This window comes from Dendroctonus ponderosae, unplaced genomic scaffold (genome assembly GCF_020466585.1).
Source record: "Dendroctonus ponderosae isolate FM_Combo_2020 unplaced genomic scaffold, Dpon_F_20191213v2 Dpon_F_20191213_6, whole genome shotgun sequence".
NCBI classification, from domain to species: domain Eukaryota; kingdom Metazoa; phylum Arthropoda; class Insecta; order Coleoptera; family Curculionidae; genus Dendroctonus; species Dendroctonus ponderosae.
Window position 1 is genome coordinate 4,647,424 of NW_026018814.1, and position 17,584 is coordinate 4,665,007.

The 17,584-nt window shown below is 34.8% G+C and overlaps 5 protein-coding genes and 1 long non-coding RNA gene across 6 annotated transcripts in view; 4 read left to right on the forward strand and 2 right to left on the reverse strand.

The window, feature by feature from the left end:
- The window catches only part of LOC109540676, a 5,016-nt gene extending 2,017 nt beyond the window's left edge, over nucleotides 1-2,999 (forward strand). Inside the window, exons 2-5 of the mRNA XM_019909121.2 lie at nucleotides 2,263-2,379; nucleotides 2,430-2,636; nucleotides 2,691-2,902; nucleotides 2,961-2,999. Coding sequence (XP_019764680.1) covers nucleotides 2,329-2,379; nucleotides 2,430-2,636; nucleotides 2,691-2,902; nucleotides 2,961-2,991 — 501 coding nt within the window. The 5' untranslated portion in view covers nucleotides 2,263-2,328 and the 3' untranslated portion in view covers nucleotides 2,992-2,999. The remainder of the gene's footprint in view (nucleotides 1-2,262; nucleotides 2,380-2,429; nucleotides 2,637-2,690; nucleotides 2,903-2,960) is intronic.
- A 1,744-nt stretch (nucleotides 3,000-4,743) lies between these two features.
- LOC125504908 lies at nucleotides 4,744-6,256 on the forward strand. The gene is made up of 3 exons (XR_007281791.1): nucleotides 4,744-5,210; nucleotides 5,331-5,661; nucleotides 5,820-6,256. It is a non-coding gene; the product is annotated as an uncharacterized LOC125504908 (long non-coding RNA).
- Nucleotides 6,257-6,901: 645 nt separating this feature from the next.
- On the forward strand, nucleotides 6,902-10,586 carry LOC109540667 (ionotropic receptor 40a). Its single transcript, XM_048667601.1, has 10 exons — nucleotides 6,902-7,152; nucleotides 7,204-7,369; nucleotides 7,556-7,668; nucleotides 7,751-7,844; nucleotides 7,919-8,077; nucleotides 9,010-9,169; nucleotides 9,898-10,026; nucleotides 10,079-10,179; nucleotides 10,237-10,399; nucleotides 10,477-10,586. Exons 1-10 carry the CDS (start codon nucleotides 7,115-7,117, stop codon nucleotides 10,584-10,586), a joined length of 1,233 nt encoding a protein of 410 aa, XP_048523558.1. The 5' UTR covers nucleotides 6,902-7,114.
- A 17-nt stretch (nucleotides 10,587-10,603) lies between these two features.
- LOC125504907 (ionotropic receptor 40a-like) lies at nucleotides 10,604-11,357 on the forward strand. Its single transcript, XM_048667602.1, has 2 exons — nucleotides 10,604-10,865; nucleotides 10,914-11,357. Exons 1-2 carry the CDS (start codon nucleotides 10,604-10,606, stop codon nucleotides 11,111-11,113), a joined length of 462 nt encoding a protein of 153 aa, XP_048523559.1. The 3' UTR covers nucleotides 11,114-11,357.
- Nucleotides 11,358-11,649: 292 nt separating this feature from the next.
- On the reverse strand, nucleotides 11,650-14,876 carry LOC109540600 (odorant receptor Or2). Its single transcript, XM_019909023.2, has 5 exons — nucleotides 14,147-14,876; nucleotides 13,991-14,090; nucleotides 13,657-13,761; nucleotides 11,917-12,072; nucleotides 11,650-11,849 (listed from the first exon to the last, which is right to left on the reverse strand). Exons 1-5 carry the CDS (start codon nucleotides 14,848-14,850, stop codon nucleotides 11,781-11,783), a joined length of 1,134 nt encoding a protein of 377 aa, XP_019764582.2. The 5' UTR covers nucleotides 14,851-14,876; the 3' UTR covers nucleotides 11,650-11,780.
- Nucleotides 14,877-15,517: 641 nt separating this feature from the next.
- On the reverse strand, nucleotides 15,518-17,217 carry LOC109540675. Its single transcript, XM_019909120.2, has 6 exons — nucleotides 17,110-17,217; nucleotides 16,882-17,051; nucleotides 16,634-16,820; nucleotides 16,355-16,507; nucleotides 15,984-16,178; nucleotides 15,518-15,882 (listed from the first exon to the last, which is right to left on the reverse strand). Exons 2-6 carry the CDS (start codon nucleotides 16,984-16,986, stop codon nucleotides 15,731-15,733), a joined length of 792 nt encoding a protein of 263 aa, XP_019764679.1. The 5' UTR covers nucleotides 16,987-17,051; nucleotides 17,110-17,217; the 3' UTR covers nucleotides 15,518-15,730.
- Nucleotides 17,218-17,584: the final 367 nt, after the last annotated feature.

The window sequence follows — 17,584 nt, forward strand, 5'->3', positions numbered from 1 at the left end:
GTTTGGGCGGGATTTTGGTTTGAAGGGAAATTTGTGGGAGGGGCTTAGCGGGTTGGACTTGAGTGTTTTGGGCTTTTTGGGCATACGAAATGCCTGATTCAACTTTATTGTTGAACAGGGCTACTTTCCGTTTTGCCTCTGCTTGTAGGGAGAAATTTGGGTCTACCTCCATGGATTCCGTAGTTGGGGGCTGATTTGGCGGTGTTTGATTGTCCTGGGGGATTTGTTTTCCAGGAGATTCGAGAGCGGATAGCCTCTCGGAAAGTTTGGTTACGTTGAAGTTAAGTTTTTGAATCGTGGCCAGGGCTTTTTTTAATTGGGACTGTAGTGAGTCCCGTTCTTTCCTAATTGTATTGTAGGAGTGGGTGGAGTAAGAATAAGGGGTCGCTTTGGGGAATTTGCCAGAGGCACTTACCTGGCTTTTTTGTGGGCCGGTCGTAGCCGGGTCTTTCTGCGCACTCATCGCACTTAACATTGGGCTTTCCGGAGCCCTATAGAAGGGGGGACCTGCACTTGGCTCTGATGGAGCCGCGTGCTCGAATTTCTCTCGTGGTATTTGAAAAACCGTGGTTTTTCGTTTTCGGGGGAAAACACGCTGGAGTGCCGAACAAGTCATACCCAATACGTTAGTTCCAAGTAAACAAACAGTGACAAAGGAGTTATTCGATGTGGATCGTTCAACTGACAGGCCATGTGGAGTGCAGCACAAAATGGAGTGCGGAGTGGCGTCTACTTCAGCCTGAATTGTTGCATTTTTGTAGATGTATTTTGTGAGGGTGGAGTATCTTGGGTCTGTTCTGGCTGTGTCCCTTGCTGTTAGAAACGCCCATGTTCCTATCGAGTCAAATGCCTTGTGGTAATCTATAAATCCATATGAAGAAGTATATTGTATTCAACACTTTTCTCGCTTAGGTGCTGAATTGTTTGTAGGTGGTCTGTTGTGTTAAAACCTTTTAGCCTGCTCGTTCAACTGGTTGGTAAAAGTCGAATTTCCTTGACACTCGGTTTGTAATAATCTTTGTCCATTTTTGCGGTGTCGCCCTCCTTGAAGAGCAAAATAAATTTCGGTACCTAACACAGATTTACTTGAGCTTCGTGCAGGCATTTCATAATTTTAGATTGAGATTGATGTTACAATGTTTCTGGATATCAAAATTATTTACTATCTACCATTACAACCATCATAGACCAAGTTGTATAGCATTTTTGCGTGAACATAAAGACTAGTCAAAATTAGTTCCTGGGTTTCAGTCATTTATTGTCTTTATTTATCAATTAAAATACGTTTCGGTGTATTTTCACACCATCATCAGTTTTTACGTGTAGCTATACTCCAAATGTATGCCGAGGCTTAAAGCAGCAACAACGCTACACGTAGAAACTGATGATGGCGGAAAAATACACCGAAACGTATTTTAATTGATAAATAAAGACAATAAATGACCCAGGAATTAATTTTGATTTGGAATTGAAACACAGTCTGGAAAGTATATACAATAAAGGCTAGTAGCAAACCAATTGTGTTATGATATAATGGTAATGAGCAGATAAATGTGCTTTTCCCCACATTTCCGGTCCATATGTTAGTTATTAACAATTTATTGAAAAAACGCGATTTTTGCCTTTTTTTGTACATAACTTTGACACTAATGGAAATATTATAATATAATTATATACAAAATGAGAGTCACGTTTCAGTCGGATAATTAGGTTCTGAGGAATTAGGAAGAACCGACAAATTGGGCGTTTTTTCAAAAATTCATAGCACTATAATTTTTCCAGCTGAAGAGCTAAATTTTGAGCGAAAGTAGGGATTAATGTTCCTTATATGCGTCAAGGACGGCAGCTGTCGAATCATTAGTTTTCTCAAAATCGCAATTCAAAGTAAGTAATTAGAATTGAACTCCTGCTGTCTTCTAACAAATGCCCCATTTTTGTCCAATTATGACACTACAAATGCGGAGCAATTTAAAACCGGCCTTCTTATTGGAACAGCCTTTACATATATAAGGCTAAGGAAGTTTTTCTGTATAACGCAACACAACCCACTTTTGCCATACTCTATTTTCATTATATTTCAACCCGATATTTTAACATACTTAATTTTCATTCTCGAGTGTGTACATTTTTAGTTAGCCCTATATTTCGTTTTGTTTGACCGGAAGATTAGAAAATGTTTAGAGATTTTGAAGAAATATACCTATCTTTATCCATTTAGTGATTTTTATAAAATGTTTATTTGCAAATTTAAATCACCAACAGCGAGCAGAAACTGCAATTGACGAGCCGAAACTTGAAAATTTCCAAACAAGACGTTTGCGCCTCCAAATGGACCTTCACCAAAGTCAGGACGAATTTCTGCTGGAAAATACCGGAGAAGTAAGCCATACAGCCAAAAATAACCTTAACTATAAAATCCTAATTTCTAGCAACCATCTGAGGATTGGAAAGTAGCCAGAATCTTTCTATGGATCATAATTGCAATTCTGGGTTTTATTTGCTTCTGTCTTTGCTGGTTTGGCCTGGACTGCATTTATAGAAAAGACACTGAGGGCCACTTTCACATGATTTATATGCTGTATCATATTCTACTGATACTTTTTGAAGTTCAATGTTGCATCAACTGTTTGAAAGAAGTGAGTAGTATTTTCAAACAATATATTATTTTAAACATATTGGTAAATTTTCAGGAAAGTTTGATGAAACTTGCTAAATATGCCTTTCGAAGTATCGCAGGAATGTTAATTGCGTCTGCCCTTATTGGAAAAGTGCTAAAGATTATACAGTATTCATGGGATTGGGTACTTGGCGTATGTTTATTTTGTACAATATGTGCCGTCGGTTTCGGAATCGGGCTCTTGGTCTATTATGTGAGATGGGACTGGCTAATGGCTAAAATAAGGTAAGCAATATTTAAACTTTGCTGTGAAAATAAATAACATTTTATCTGTTTTTGGCAGAATCAGAATCATCAGAATTTGGCAAAACTGAAGCAATCTTCAATAATATACGGACACGGCAGCGCACACAAAAAACTTTTCAAAAACGCACTCTGACATTTATGTATATTAATGCCTTTCTGAAATAACCATTTTGCCATTCGATTCAAATTTTTCCATGACTTAATTTTTTGTCTTTGGAGCAGTTGAAAAGCCTGCAAAAACAACTTTTTGTAATACTGTAAGCTTCATATATTCATTTGATCTGGTTTATCAAACTTTAAAAGTGACTAAATAAAAAAGAAACCGAATGAGTGATAAGGAATAGTTTATATACATAATGGCTTTTCAAAAAGTGCTCTCGCACATTTGAAATTCTTGTTAGGGAGTTTGGTAGAATATTTTTTAATCGATCTCGTTTATTTGATTTAATGGAAAATAATCTTTGAGGAAGGAAAGAAATGCAAAAATGACTGTACCTACTCAATAGTTATGATATTCTTATCTTTCCTGGGTTTCAGTCAAAGTGTGCAGTAAAAATTTTGAAACATCGTTTATTTCATTACGTTTCGGCGAGACAAAAGCTCCATCATCAGATTTAAAATTTACTGATAAATAAATAAAATAAACTGATAATGGCGCTGTTGTTTCGCCGAAACGTAATGAAATAAACGATGTTCAAAAATGTTTCCTTCACACTTTGACTGAAACCCAGGAAAGATAGGAATATAATAACAAGTACACGCATTAGAATTAGAATAGTCTATTAGAATTTGCTTTTTGCTTGACATTAGAGCACTCGAATAACAAGAGAGTAACGACTTGTATAGTGTGAACTTTTTATCTTTTACAATATTTCTGTAAGCCCATAATCATTTCTACAAAAATTATATACTGGATAACATGTTTTTTTATATATATTATAATACTAATTATAATAAATTAAATACTAGATAAGAACATTTTACAAATTTGGACATGACGTGACATGGAAGTGCCGTTTATATAGTGCAGTAGAATGAAGTCTTGAATTGCAGGTGTAGAAAACTGTATGATGTTAATGTTAGTTTAAGTTCTACGGTTCTACTTCTACTCATTTAACCACCAATTCTATTTTAGTTTCACTTTTTTTAACAATTGTCAAAGCAAAAAACCAGTACAAACAAACTAATCATAAGAGACAACAAGTTTGAGATCATATGGTGTTATCAGGTGTATGGACCCCGAACAAGAATTTTATCGATGTTATAATTGAGTGAACAAAGGCAAAAAAGTGAAAATTGAAGAAAGTTTTTATTAAATCATTGTATGAAACAAAACATGTCGTGTTTGCCTTTTGCTGCTAATTTCATATTTTACTTTACTACCGGCTTATTTCTTATTTAATATTAATAACGGAAACATTTTATACTTCAGACTGAAACATTCTGTTTTCCTTTTAGAGTCCTAAATACAACTAAAAATGTAGTCGAAAGGTTCTGCCTGATAGCGTACGTGATTTTCAACACATAGTTTGTTTGTGCTATTGTACTGTAAATATTTATATCACAGTCCAACATAACATGCTGAAGAAAGAGTTCGATACTCGGCCATCTACGGTACATTTGGTGTCAGAAGTGGGATTTACCGGAATCCAAGTTGAATTTTGATGAAAACGAGAAGTAAATCAAAGAAGGAAGACCCTGCAATGGAGAACCCCAGTTTGATTGCACTGTTCATGCAGATGAAAGAAGAAATGAGCGAAAAAATGGACAAAATGAGCGACAACAGTAGGAAAATGGACGAAAAATATAACAGAATGAATGACAAAATGGAAGACAACAAGTAGTTTCAAGGAATGGCCTCGAAAGTCTATCTCATTTGATAAAAGTGAGCCTTGTTAGATACATATTTACAAAAATCAACTTTCTCTAAATGATTTTTCCTGGCCGATATAATTTTAATGAGTCTGATTTTTCGCAAATTCTTGATTATCTAAGCTTGATTAAAAAAATCACGCCGAATCATTGATTGGATAAGAAGTGGTTTGATTGTAAAACAAGAAAATGCAAAATGTGACACTGTACTTATGTCGTTAAACTGACGGCATTCATTTTTGTACTTATACGTATTATTGTTATTATTATTATTCTAATTAAATTAAATGTCTAGAGTCAGTATTTTCTTCTCTCTTCTCTCTCTTTTCCTGGTGCGAAGTCTTGCCCCGCAATGCTTAATAAACCGCAAAATGCTCAGCTACAGTAGATGAAAGATGTAAGAATACTTTCGGAGGTAATTCTATAGATTGATCGTTAAACAATTACTGTGCTCATCTGAAATCAACTTGTTTAAAAATATTTCGTTCAATGATTTCTGGGCGCTTTCAGTGTAATCACAGTTGTTCCTTTAAAGGAATTGGAATCCTTTATGGGCACTCTCCTAGAAACATGGAATAAAGAAACTTTTAAGAACTTCTTAAACAGTGGATACACTTTTAGCCGGACAATATTGAGTCTTTATATAGTTTACGAGAGCATCAGAGATTCCTGCAAAGTTGGTAGAACTTAGAAGAAGCCAAACTGATTAATAACGTTAAAATTTTCAAGAGCAATCCTGTGAAGCTGGTTAAAAAATATATATAATTATCCACCTCTATCGATTTTATGCAATAGGCATCCTTAATATTGTAATATCGGTTATAGTTTATGTTTATTGGAAGCGGGTGCTAGCAGAGAGGATTAAGGTGAGCAACTGTTAAATCTATTAATCCCGATACATCAATTTGTCTCATCTGAAAAATTACGTTTTTAAATACCATTTTATTCTGACAATAAGTTAAATATTTTATGCATAGACTATTTTAACATATTTTTCATCATATGATAAATATATATTTTTTAGGGAAACACGATACTTGAACTCTTAAACGACCTTCAAAAGTAGGAAAACTGGGAAAACGCAGATAAACAGTTTAAAATTACACTATAAATTATAGAAATAAAATATTAAAAACGCTTTAGCATTATTGACAAATCAAATTCGACTATGATGTTATGTATAAAAAAATTTGGATTTCTATTTTTTTAGACAGAATGAATTTTTTTCTGCTCTTACGTCAACCCTTTAGGGTCTCATTTTTCTTGGTGATTGCGATATTTTGTGAATGATTGAAATGGCATTAAATTAGCTATATAATGGTTCTGAATTTGTAACTTTAATATTCTATTTCTATCAAAGAACGCTCAGTTGTAGCAAATAGTTTCTGTTTAAGCTCAATTTACGTCAATCATATCATTCTGGGGCCTTTACATGACACCCATATTAAATATTAATTAATATCTTGCATTTTTTATTCCCCAAATCACTTTGATTGATCGTCTATGATTACTAATTATCCACCCTTCACTTCAAATTGATAACTAATTTTAAAAGCAGTTTGCGCATCCAAGTTGGTATAACTTCGTACAATTTGAAATGGAAACCATTTTATACGCCGTAAGTTTGAATATATTTATATTACCTTACACATTTGGCGCGGCAAATTTGATGATACCAGAGTCTGGAAAAGGTAGGAAAGTTGGTGATTTTAAGAGTTTTTATTTAAATGTGCTCGCTTAATCAGAATACCTTCAGAGATTAAGGATCACCTATGGAGGGAATCTAGTAGAGGCTGTATTTGACATCATACATGATTTCCCCGAAACTAAATTAGCTATTGGATTTCACAAAACGGGTAAATTTTATTTACTCTTTTTTTCTTTTAAATAAATTAGTAGGAGCAATTTCGATTACATTTTCAGACCCAGAATTTACTACAGTTCTTCTCCGCAAATTGGAAAGTGGACACATTTCCGTTGATATATATAATTTGTCTACTGTAGATTCCCAGGATAAGGTAAAGTACGCTCTTCATACGATTTAACAGCATTTCTTCAGATGACATTTTTTTCAAGTACTTCGAAAACTTATTTTACCACAAGACAAACTATTTGCCATTGATCACCATTTTCTTCGGATCTCCAAAGTTGTATGAACATATTTTGCTCCAGGTAAGTGCTTGTTATGAAAATGAAAGCCCTTATTTAGCAGGTTTGTAGATCTACGACCAAAATTGCATTCGAAGGAATCTGATTTATATATTCAGTTGGGGGCAAACACCGATCAAAAAGTATTTCTTAAAAAACATCCATTATGCTATGAGAGTATTTGCCATAACCAATCCAAGACTAGACACGTAAGCGAAGCGAAATATTTAATTCTTCAAAGCCTATTATGTGTCCTTCAGCTTTAGGTTATACTACAGCCAGGCGACTTCATACAGAAAGCACCAGTTGGAACTGATTAATTGGTGGAACCAAGATAAAGGTTTATTTCACCATCCAACTTTGCCTTCGAAAAAGTCCGTATACAAGGATTTTCATGGCAAATACTTGCATGTGCCAGTTTTGCATGTAAGTTTTGTATAATAGTTTTGAAAATATAGTCGATTCCAAGTATGCTGATTTTCGCCTGTTGGGATGAAAAAGGCCAGGTTCAGACTAACACTGGAGAGGAATTTTAAAATTGACCAAAGACATTTTTTTTCGTTTCGTTTTGTTTGGACTACAGTGATTTCAGTTTTAGAATGATTTTTTTAGAAACCCCCATGGCATTTTGTGCGATACAATGCAAGCCCCTCAAAGTCGTTTGAGGTGATTGGAGGAAGGGATCACAGAATCCTACACTTGTTATCCAAAAAACTGAATTTCAGGTAAATTAAACTCGGCGTATGTTAAGTGTTGCATTGCTTAATGTCTCAATAGAATGATGAGAGCAATGCTAATCAAATTTAGGTTTCGCTACTCGGATCCTCCGGAAAGAAGCCAAGGATCGTCTGATTCTGAGAGCGGAGGGTTTAATGGTGTCTTAGGATTGCTGTCAGAAAGGGTAATTTTGCTTAGAGTTGGCTTGAATTTAGGAGAATTTGATCGTTTAATGGTGGCAGGACAATCGCATTACAGGAAGCGGACTTATTTATTGGAGACATGGGAATCACATATGAAAGGGCCACAGTTGTCGAGTTTTCCTTTATTACTCTGGCTGATAGTGGTGCATTTGTTACACACGCGCCCAGCAGATTAAATGAAGCATTGGCTCTTTTAAGACCCTTTCAATGGCAGGTAAATATAAAGCGATGCTGCAAAGGTACATGTTAATATACAGTGTGACCGGGTCAAGAACTTATCATCCTTATAAAATCTTCACTTTTTGATCCATTTCAATAATTATTTTTTTGTCAGCTAGCTATTGAAACTGCGTCTTTGCCTAGTTAAAGAAAACTTAGGCCAACTTAAAAAAAAACGTGTTTTTTCTAAAAATTGGAACCATAGTACTACCATACACTTTTTGAAATTTGACAACATACAAACATACATAAATTGCAATAATGGCAAACATTGAAAGTCCGCACTAGTCTTTCTTGGCCTAAACTTTTGCTAAACGATGCGTGTTTTGCCATTTTCGGGTGATGTCAGTTAAAAACGAAATATCTCTTTACATGAGTCGGTTTTCTATATACCAAAGTTTCGAAATTGTCCACGGATTTCTTAAATGGTATATGCAGAAAAGCAATTGGTTGTTTTGATCTTTTTCAATTGTAAATTTTTTGGTTGGTTTCTCAGTGTTTAAATGAGATAAAAAATCACGTTTTTTTCAGTATTTGCTACCGATGACTAAAATTTCAAATGCATTGCAAAGACAAAAATTTTGAGACGAGATTCCCAAGAAAAAGATTATGATAACTTTTCGATATTAAACATCTCGGATAAAGCAAAGTTATAGACATTTATTCAGACGTTCTATCGAAAAGGACATTCAAAAATTACTATCGTCCATTAAATATTTTCAATCCTTCCTGTAGGTTTAGGCCCTTTCGCCCACCAATTAAAAATTATGCATCTTGTTCCTAACTTTTCAAAGATTAGATATGCAGCGCATCTTAAAAAAGGCATAAAGCGTACATTTGATTCTAATTTCTTTTGAATTTCCCCACAATAAGAAACTTTACCAGCACCAGCACACTTTGCTTTGGTAAATAGTATCTGGTTTTTAGGTTTGGCCTGCGATTGGCTTAACGTGCATTGTGGTCGGCCCTTTCTTGTACGCCTTAATAGCTTTACCTAATATCTGGCAACCTCGTTTTCCAGTGCGATCTCATGCTAGATTATTCTTTGACTGCACTTGGTTTACCATTACGATTTTACTGAAACAAAGTAAGCATTATACTGGGTGTTCGGATACATCGTGTACAACGATCGGACGACTCGTCCTGAAGACCCACTTTTCTTTGATCTTAGTTTTACTCAAAGTTTATTTCGCCTCTCCTCATTTCTCGATAATTCCTGGATTTTATTTTAAGTTGCCTAGTGGGTAATTTACTTCTCATGACGGCTAATTTGTAATGGCTTTGAAAATAATTGTCATTTTCCTTAAAGTGGACGTGCATATTTACATCTTTGGTAGAATGGAGGTAATTTTAAATAGTTTGGTCCCTTGTTACCTGATCAGGTTTTTTCAACACAAAACCCTTTAAACATTCATTAAGTTTCTAATAAGCAATCAATTGTAGGTAGGCGCATTTACTTGAAAGGATTTCAAATTAAGAATTTAAAACAACTCCATTATGTCTTTGAATATATCCAAAAAGGAATAAAATGCTTGCTAATTCTACCTCTAATTAATCTTGAAATTACACGCCAGATCTGTTTAAAACAGTTCAGAGTATTCAAACAAATGTGGGTTATCGTCATAAAATCCGATTCACCTTCTGGACGTCGGGAAAATGAACATTATTCGTTGACTATCAAGGCAATTTTGGATATAACTAAGTCATAAAATTATGCATCCGAACGCCCTGTACATATAAAATAAAGGAGAAACTGCTGAAAAAAGTTCGATAACTTACAATTTTTCGAGCTAAGATTTGTTGTTGGATGTTTAGCTGGAAAAGAGCCGAGCGCTACCCACAAAGCAAGAGCATTCATTATGCTTCTCTCCATTTCTGCTACCTATGTAATAACCGACATGTATTCAGCTAATCTGACTTCCCTACTGGCTCGCCCTGGAAGAGGTTTGTATGTTTGGGTAGCAAATAATATTTTAAAACCCATCGACGATTCCAGAAAAAGCGATTAATAATCTTTATCAGTTGAAAGGCGTGATGCAATCCAAAGATTTCAAGTTATTTGTGGAAAAGCAAAGTCCTTCCTATGGTTTGTTGGAGGTAAATCAAACAGGATTTTGTGGAAAACGTTGATAAAAAGTTCATTGATATTTCCAGAATGGCAGTGGGATTTATGGGGAAATATGGGATGAGATGGAGAGAAGGCAGAATAGATATGCAGTGGAATCGGTGGAGGAAGGAGTGAAGTTGGTTAGGGATAATAAAAATGTTGCTGTTATGGCTGGGCGAGAAACCTTGTATTTTGATATACAGCGCTTTGGTAACATCAGTCTTACCATCCACTTTGCTTTGATTTATAATAAAAATTTCCATTGCAATGTTCTACCTGTGTTTTAGGTCCAAAGAATTTTCATCTGAGCGAAAAACTAAATACTGCATATTCTGCCATAGCGTTGCAATCGGGATGTCCTTTCATAGAAGAAATCAATAAAATGCGAGTTTTCTAGATACCAACTCTAATAAAATGCTGATAGTTTTAATGCATTGCAGACTGATGGCTATATTCGAAGCAGGAATTATAACAAAAATGACCGAAAATGAATACGAGAACTTAGGAAAACAACAAAAAATCCAAGTCCTAGAAGTGCCCGAAGGCGATAATCCTGCATCGGACCCAGAAACCAAAAGATCAATCAAATCCAGCGAAGACGATAAACTAAAACCTATCAACTTGAAAATGCTTCAAGGGGTTTTCTATTTGCTGTTCATCGGCAATATTTTTGCTGGTAAATGTGCTCGCTATAAGTGAAATATTTATCTAAAATGCGTTTCAGGTTTAGTTTTGCTAAGTGAGATATCTCTGAGTAAATTTTATAAAAATTCCAAAAGAAGACCAAAGGTGCAACTGGCACAACATAGAAAAATATGCAAGAAAGTTCGTCATTATTTGAGATGCGTGAGAAGACGATTTGTCCGCATGTATAGAAATTTTAGACATGATGCATTTACACTAACGCTGGAGTATTTGGAATAGCTGGAACCATACGTACTGTATCCATTTAATCGATGTTTTAATTTTTATATGTACTGCAAAATGTTTAAATATTAATAAACACAACCTTATGGTCCAAATAATTCCCTATCTTGGATATCAAAGGATCCAAACATCCATTGATAGTCTTCTACGTTTATATTAAATTGTATCCATAAATGTGACTTGTTTAGCAGATCTAGAAGATTGTCTCGGTTCATGTTACAAAAGTGTCATCCACATACGGTTGCGCTCGACTCTAACGATGATGGAATGGGTTGAATGCGCTTGACTTTTTGAACTTAACTTCTCTCGACTTTCGAGTATTTTTTATTTTAATTTGAAAAACAGCTAAAACTAAAAAAAGTTCATATAGTGCGTACCTGTTTCAAAAACCATCTGTTATATCAGGACAGTGGAATTATTTGATTAATATGTAAGCCACTAAAAAGCATTGATATTGAAGTTTTTCATCCTATTCACTTGGTGAACATCTAGGGATCTAGATCAAAACTGAAAAAGTAAAACTCAAATGGTGCTTATGCTCAAAAGTGCTTATATTGCGACATTCATTTAATTCCAATAACAATCTCATTTCTGAAATGTTAAAAATCGTGCAATCTAAGTATTACAAAAAATTTGTTATCTTACTGATCAAAATAATTCAATGTTAAAACGTTGTTGACTTTCCATACATTCTTTGCATCAAAGCGAAAAAGGAATATGCTGAATGAATAACCTAAAAGAAAAAAGGACTTATTCATATCTGGAAATTTAATATACATTTAAAGTTTTAATCCACTAACCGAAGTGAATGAGTTTAAAGAAAGAATGGAAAATTTTCCGGCTGTAAGATAGAGCGGTCTCTTACTACGCTCCATTATCATCAAAAGCATCTTTCTTACTTGAGGACAAGAATGAATCCAGTCTGACTCGTAGCATGCGTCTCGGATTGCGGCGCTCTGGAAATTTTTTATATCTCATGAAATATTTCAAAGATTTTTTCATTAAAAAATACTACAATAATCCTTTTCGATATTCCATGTCATACGAAAGCAAATGTTCTGTATTCATCTAAAATAACTAGATTTTAAGGTTTAGCGGCTGTAGATACTAAAATTTTTTTTTAAAGAAACCCAATTTCTATAAATTCTTGCAAACGGTTTCAAAACTTTTCAGATAAAATGTTCTAAATAACAGTGTATTTGGAATACTTGTGAACGTTTAGCACTCGAATGCACTATTAAACTTAAATTAAATTGATTGGCGAAACTGCCTTGAAGTAATTTGTATTTTTATGAAAACAGTTAAGCTTTTGCCAAGTTTCTGGTGCTTGCAACATGAAAAAGAGAGTTTTATGAAGACCGAAAAACCTTAATAACTCGCCAGTTTCATGACATCGAGAGTTTCCGAATAACTAACAACACATGTTATCAATGTTTTCCTTTTCCAAGTTTGTTAACATCGGGCCGATTTAAAATTCTGAAATTTCTTGAAGAGCGTGCGATTTCTACAAAAACTGCATATCGGAAAATTACAATCAGTTGAAAAGCTTAGAAGTTATAATGATTTCAAGGTCAAAAATACGATTTTGATCGATTAACTCATTTTCAATATAGAACATCAGATTGAACAAACTAGAGCAAAGTGTATTCGACACATTCACTGTCTATAAAAAATTTGTATTTGCAACAGTTTGGAAGAAAATGGGCCCTGAATAATAATGAACCTTGATGTTGGCAACCGGTCGACTTTTTCATTTGCGCATACCTTCACTTTTTTGCCCGTAACTTCGTTAAATGTCAAGGCATTTGAAAAGTTTCAAAATTTGCAAAAAGCCCAAAGAAAAAGCTGTTGAAACTATGCCAGCCTCAAATTGGAGAGCGGCTACACTAAGGGAGTAAATGGAGTTCAAATTCAGAATGTGCCACCTTTAAACGGTTTTTTTAAGTTAACTGTTTCATCTGAAGAACATTCTAACGCATACGAAAATAAGTGCGCCATAATTTCGTAAAAGCCGTTATATATAATTTGCCTCAAAATCCGCAAATCTGCACATGCGAGCAGCGTAAATGCTACCAAAGAAAAACTACCATCCTGGTTGCCATCTACTTCTACAATTCAGACCACCCAAAATACCCTAAAATCTGATTTATTCTGAAAAAACTCATTTAGTCGCTGTTAGTCTGCTTAAAATATTGATCTGGACCAATTACAGCCTGAAGGGCGCTGGCTGCTGAAATTCCCTAGCACAAATCGTTTGGAAAAAATAATTTATTTAAAGTGTGATATTCATCATATATAAAGTGATATTTTAACATTTTCATGAGGCAAAAAAATTGATTTACAACAGAAAAACACTTGATGTCTTGATTTTGAAGACTTTTTAAGGAGATCGAATTTGTAAAGTTTGATTTAAAAAGTGCCCAAAAATGCTTCTTGCAACATTAACATTACATTTGTGTTAAACTCGGGGTTAATCGGTTAATGTCCAGATTAGTGAAGTTCGAAGTTTAAATGTAACAAATCTAGAAAAACTAACTCACGTGCAACATAATCTCATTTCCAAACCAACAGTACATGCCCAGCTGACACAGCATAGTTACCAGAAATGTTAACATAAGAAGGAACGCAAAACTAGCTAATTCCACCTAAAAAAATGTTTGAATCAGAAACGCAGACAAAATTTTAATTGTAAGTGAAAATTATAAGTATATGAAACTATTGTAAAAGTTTTCGATCAGCAGGATTATCAAATAATAATAAATTGTAATTACACTTTTACAAATTTTAAAATTCATCGAAAGCAGCCTAATAAAATAATTGCAAATCTTCTAATGTGCATATCGAGAAATGTATTTCATGAAAATGCGATCTTACAATAACCAGCTGAAATCCAATATTGCAAATTACAACCATACTCGTCAAGTACTCAATTAGCACAATTTGTGAGTAGACATTTTCAATCAGTGCAACAAGCCTGAAATTAATCATTCAAAAAATTATTGCAATTAAGCAAATAATTAATTAACTTACTCGATGATTTTGGTATGATGAAGTACACAACCACTAACGTACTTCACTCTTTGGGCACCGTGACCTTTGCTTGCATTTATTTCTCCGAGAGAGCGGATTTTGTCATTTAGCACACAAATTTGTCCTTTGACAATGCACATTAGAGTCAAAGCAATTAGATCCAGACTGGAGCTATTTGCTGCTGCATTGGCCAGAGCAAATATTTGCAGCAGATACATAAAAGCATAAAAATCACCCAAATCAAACAGCGTAAATTGAACAGGTAATTGGTGTTCGGTAAACATGGGCCAAATAACAATAAATAAAATAGTCATGGTGCAGCAAGCTTGGTATCCAACTCCGATAATTTTAGCCACCTGAAGAGAGTCGGAAATTTGCTTTTGCAAATGCAAAGGGATGGATACTAAGTCATCATCTTTCAGAAAGTCCATCAGCGTCAAGAAAGCGCTGCTATGGCCGAAGAAGACAATTTGCTTGAACAGGTAAGCAACAGGCGGTGTAATCACAGTCAACACATCAAGAAACTCTTCTATTTGACTTCTCAAAAATAAACATTGAATGGATAAAGATAGGCAAAAGAATAAGTTGACAAGCAACGTGAAGACTTTGCGTACTTTTACAATTGGTTTGGGATTTTTCTGAGGCCAAAAGCCGGATATGTTGAGAATGAGTTTGAAAGGAGCGAATAGCTGGATAAAATCCATAACGATCAACCGGCTTTACTGAAGGTAAGTACGAAGATTACGGAACTTTGAAAGGGTTTTATACATGACCAGACCCGATAATCAACGAAAATATTAGCTGTTTGATGTGTATTTATCAGAAAGTTTCGAGCCCGTCGGAATACTATTAAGAACAGTTGAGTACAAAAGAGGCCCAATATATGTAATTAGACTTTTAAAAACTTTTGCTTCGGTTTGTTTTGAATTGGATAGGAGGAAAAGCAAATTAAAATCCACAAGTTTTATAATTATTTAGTAAAGGTATTTTAGATATTCAGCCCGGCAATGAAACACCTAATTTAGAAAATGAGCGACTACAGACGATGTTTATTTTCATTTAAATTAAACAATAACGGTTGAATATTATATCTGGTCAAGCGTTTTCAATAACTCTGTTATCATCAGGGGCACAGAAAAACAATAAGAACCTTTGGAAAAGAAAAGGACAACGTACAGCTGAGGATTTTTGTACAAGTAATATCCTGACGAGCAACGAACAAAACATGCAGCTAAACAAGGAAAAAGGGTCAAAGTAAAATTAAATAATGGTTTTAAACCAATCAATCAGCCTACACAGTTAAGTTTGTCCAACGTTACTCTCTTTTTTCGCTTAAGCTTTTTATATGTAGGTACACCAACATTACAGGAATTAAAAAATGGTATAGATATATTACATACATGACACAAAAACAGGACATATACAATAAATTTTAGGCGACATTACTTCCATTGATTTTCTCAAGTAAAAAGTTGTTCACAGTCCACAATATACACTAAAATTGCCACGGTTGTTATTTAATTTATAGCTCTAGATATAAATATTTGTTCAGCTCCACATCGATGAGTTGAAGCATGGTCCTATCTAATTGTAATAGATATTTTCTCTGGACAAACACTGAGGCGAGTCTTCTTCCTGTTTAATGTTGCAAAGACAATCAGGATTTCCACAGTCTACTGGTCCATCTTGTTCTTGGTTTTGCCCTTGATGAGTACTGCCAGCTTTCGACTGATAATCTGGAATATCATTTCGACTAATAAGAACTGGAATTTAATTTTAGTATAGCCTCCAAGAGTTTTTTCAGAGCTTTTACTCAAATGCTTTCCTCAAATTTTACCTGACTTTGACTGATCAGACCGTCGGTTTTCTGGAGGAGTTCCTGCTTTAGAATCCTTGTTGATTACATCTGAACTGCCGCTAGAATCTTCAATTGGAGTCCCTGCTCTTCTCGTTCGATGGTACTTCTTCCTTCTTCCTTGCCTGGCTCTGCGACGGCGACGCCGACGGCTTTTGTCCATAGGCTCCGGTGTCCCTAGAAAATAGTTTGAGATATCTTTGTTTGCTAACGTCTGGTTAAAAAAGGATTAAAAGTAAAAATCCTATACAATCTAGAACCTAAAATAGTACTTTTTAGACATTCGCATTTCAATTTCGTTTTCCCAAGTAAACTTTAATTTGATGTGCAAATTAGCAAATATTGTAAACTACCTTCAGCTAGGCTTACGCTTGTATCGGTCTCGTCTGCTGCATCGTCTTCCTCAATGGACGCGCGTCTTCGGCCACGACGCCCCCGTCGTCTACTTCGACGACTTCGGCGTCCACGTCGTCGGCCTTTGCGACGTCTTTTACAAGAGTTGCAATCTAGCGAAAATAAAATTGCCAAGTTTACTAAGGAGCCAGAACGTTGTCAAAACTTAACGGCAATTCTCAAATTCTAAATGATTTCATTCAGGGCGAAATTAATTTTCCGTTTGTACAACGACGTACCTCCGTTGGCATCCGTAAAGTGCTTAAATCGCTTGTAAATAGCATAATCCTTCCGATCAAACCCAAGCGAGTATTTCCCTCCTCTTTGTCTAATCAGCCCGGAGTGTACTCCATGCTCCAGGGCTCTCTTCACTTGCAACGTTACATTGCGCGGACCGTCTTTCCTTCGTTTCACATAGTTGATAATCTAAAAGGACAAAAAAGAGTGACGAACAGATTGCAAGGCAACAAACTTTCTGGAAAATTACGAATTCAATAATCTGCTTTGAAGTTGATCCCTGGCGTTCTTTGAAGGAAGCAATAGCTTCCATTACATTGGCCAACAGCCGTGGTTCTTTGCGGACTTTCTTCATTTTGGGGAATTCCCAGAATAGCCTTTCCAAAAGTGTGAAAATAACATCCACTATTTATCTACACGCTAAGTAAAACGTTACATGTTTTAGTAAGTGGTTTATATTAAATGTATGGATACTCACCGACTAATTTTGACCAAAAAACGGCATTGCACAAATGTTCTGTTATTGTCACTAGAATAAACAAAAATTTGTTTTAACATGGCAATCCCTGATGTAGGAACTACCACCAACTTGTTAGTAAAATGACTATTATTATGGCAAATATCCACCTGGTGCCAGATTTATTATCTAGTTTCACACCAAATGTTTTGTAATTGACCTGTTCAAATCAAAACAATATACATGGAAAAAATTGTTGTTTAAAACGAATAGTCCTAAAGCACAGAAATTTGAATTCTTAAAAAAACACGATTTACATTATTTTATTTTATGGCAGACCTCGTAATGTGGGAGCAAGTAAATTTTGCAACCAACCTCAGGAAACTACATGTTTCATATAAGAATTTTCAAAGATAATCTGACTTCAAATCGTCTTGGGACTGATCGAATATTAGTCGAGGTTCCGTATATTAGCAAGCTTTACTTGAAATATTTC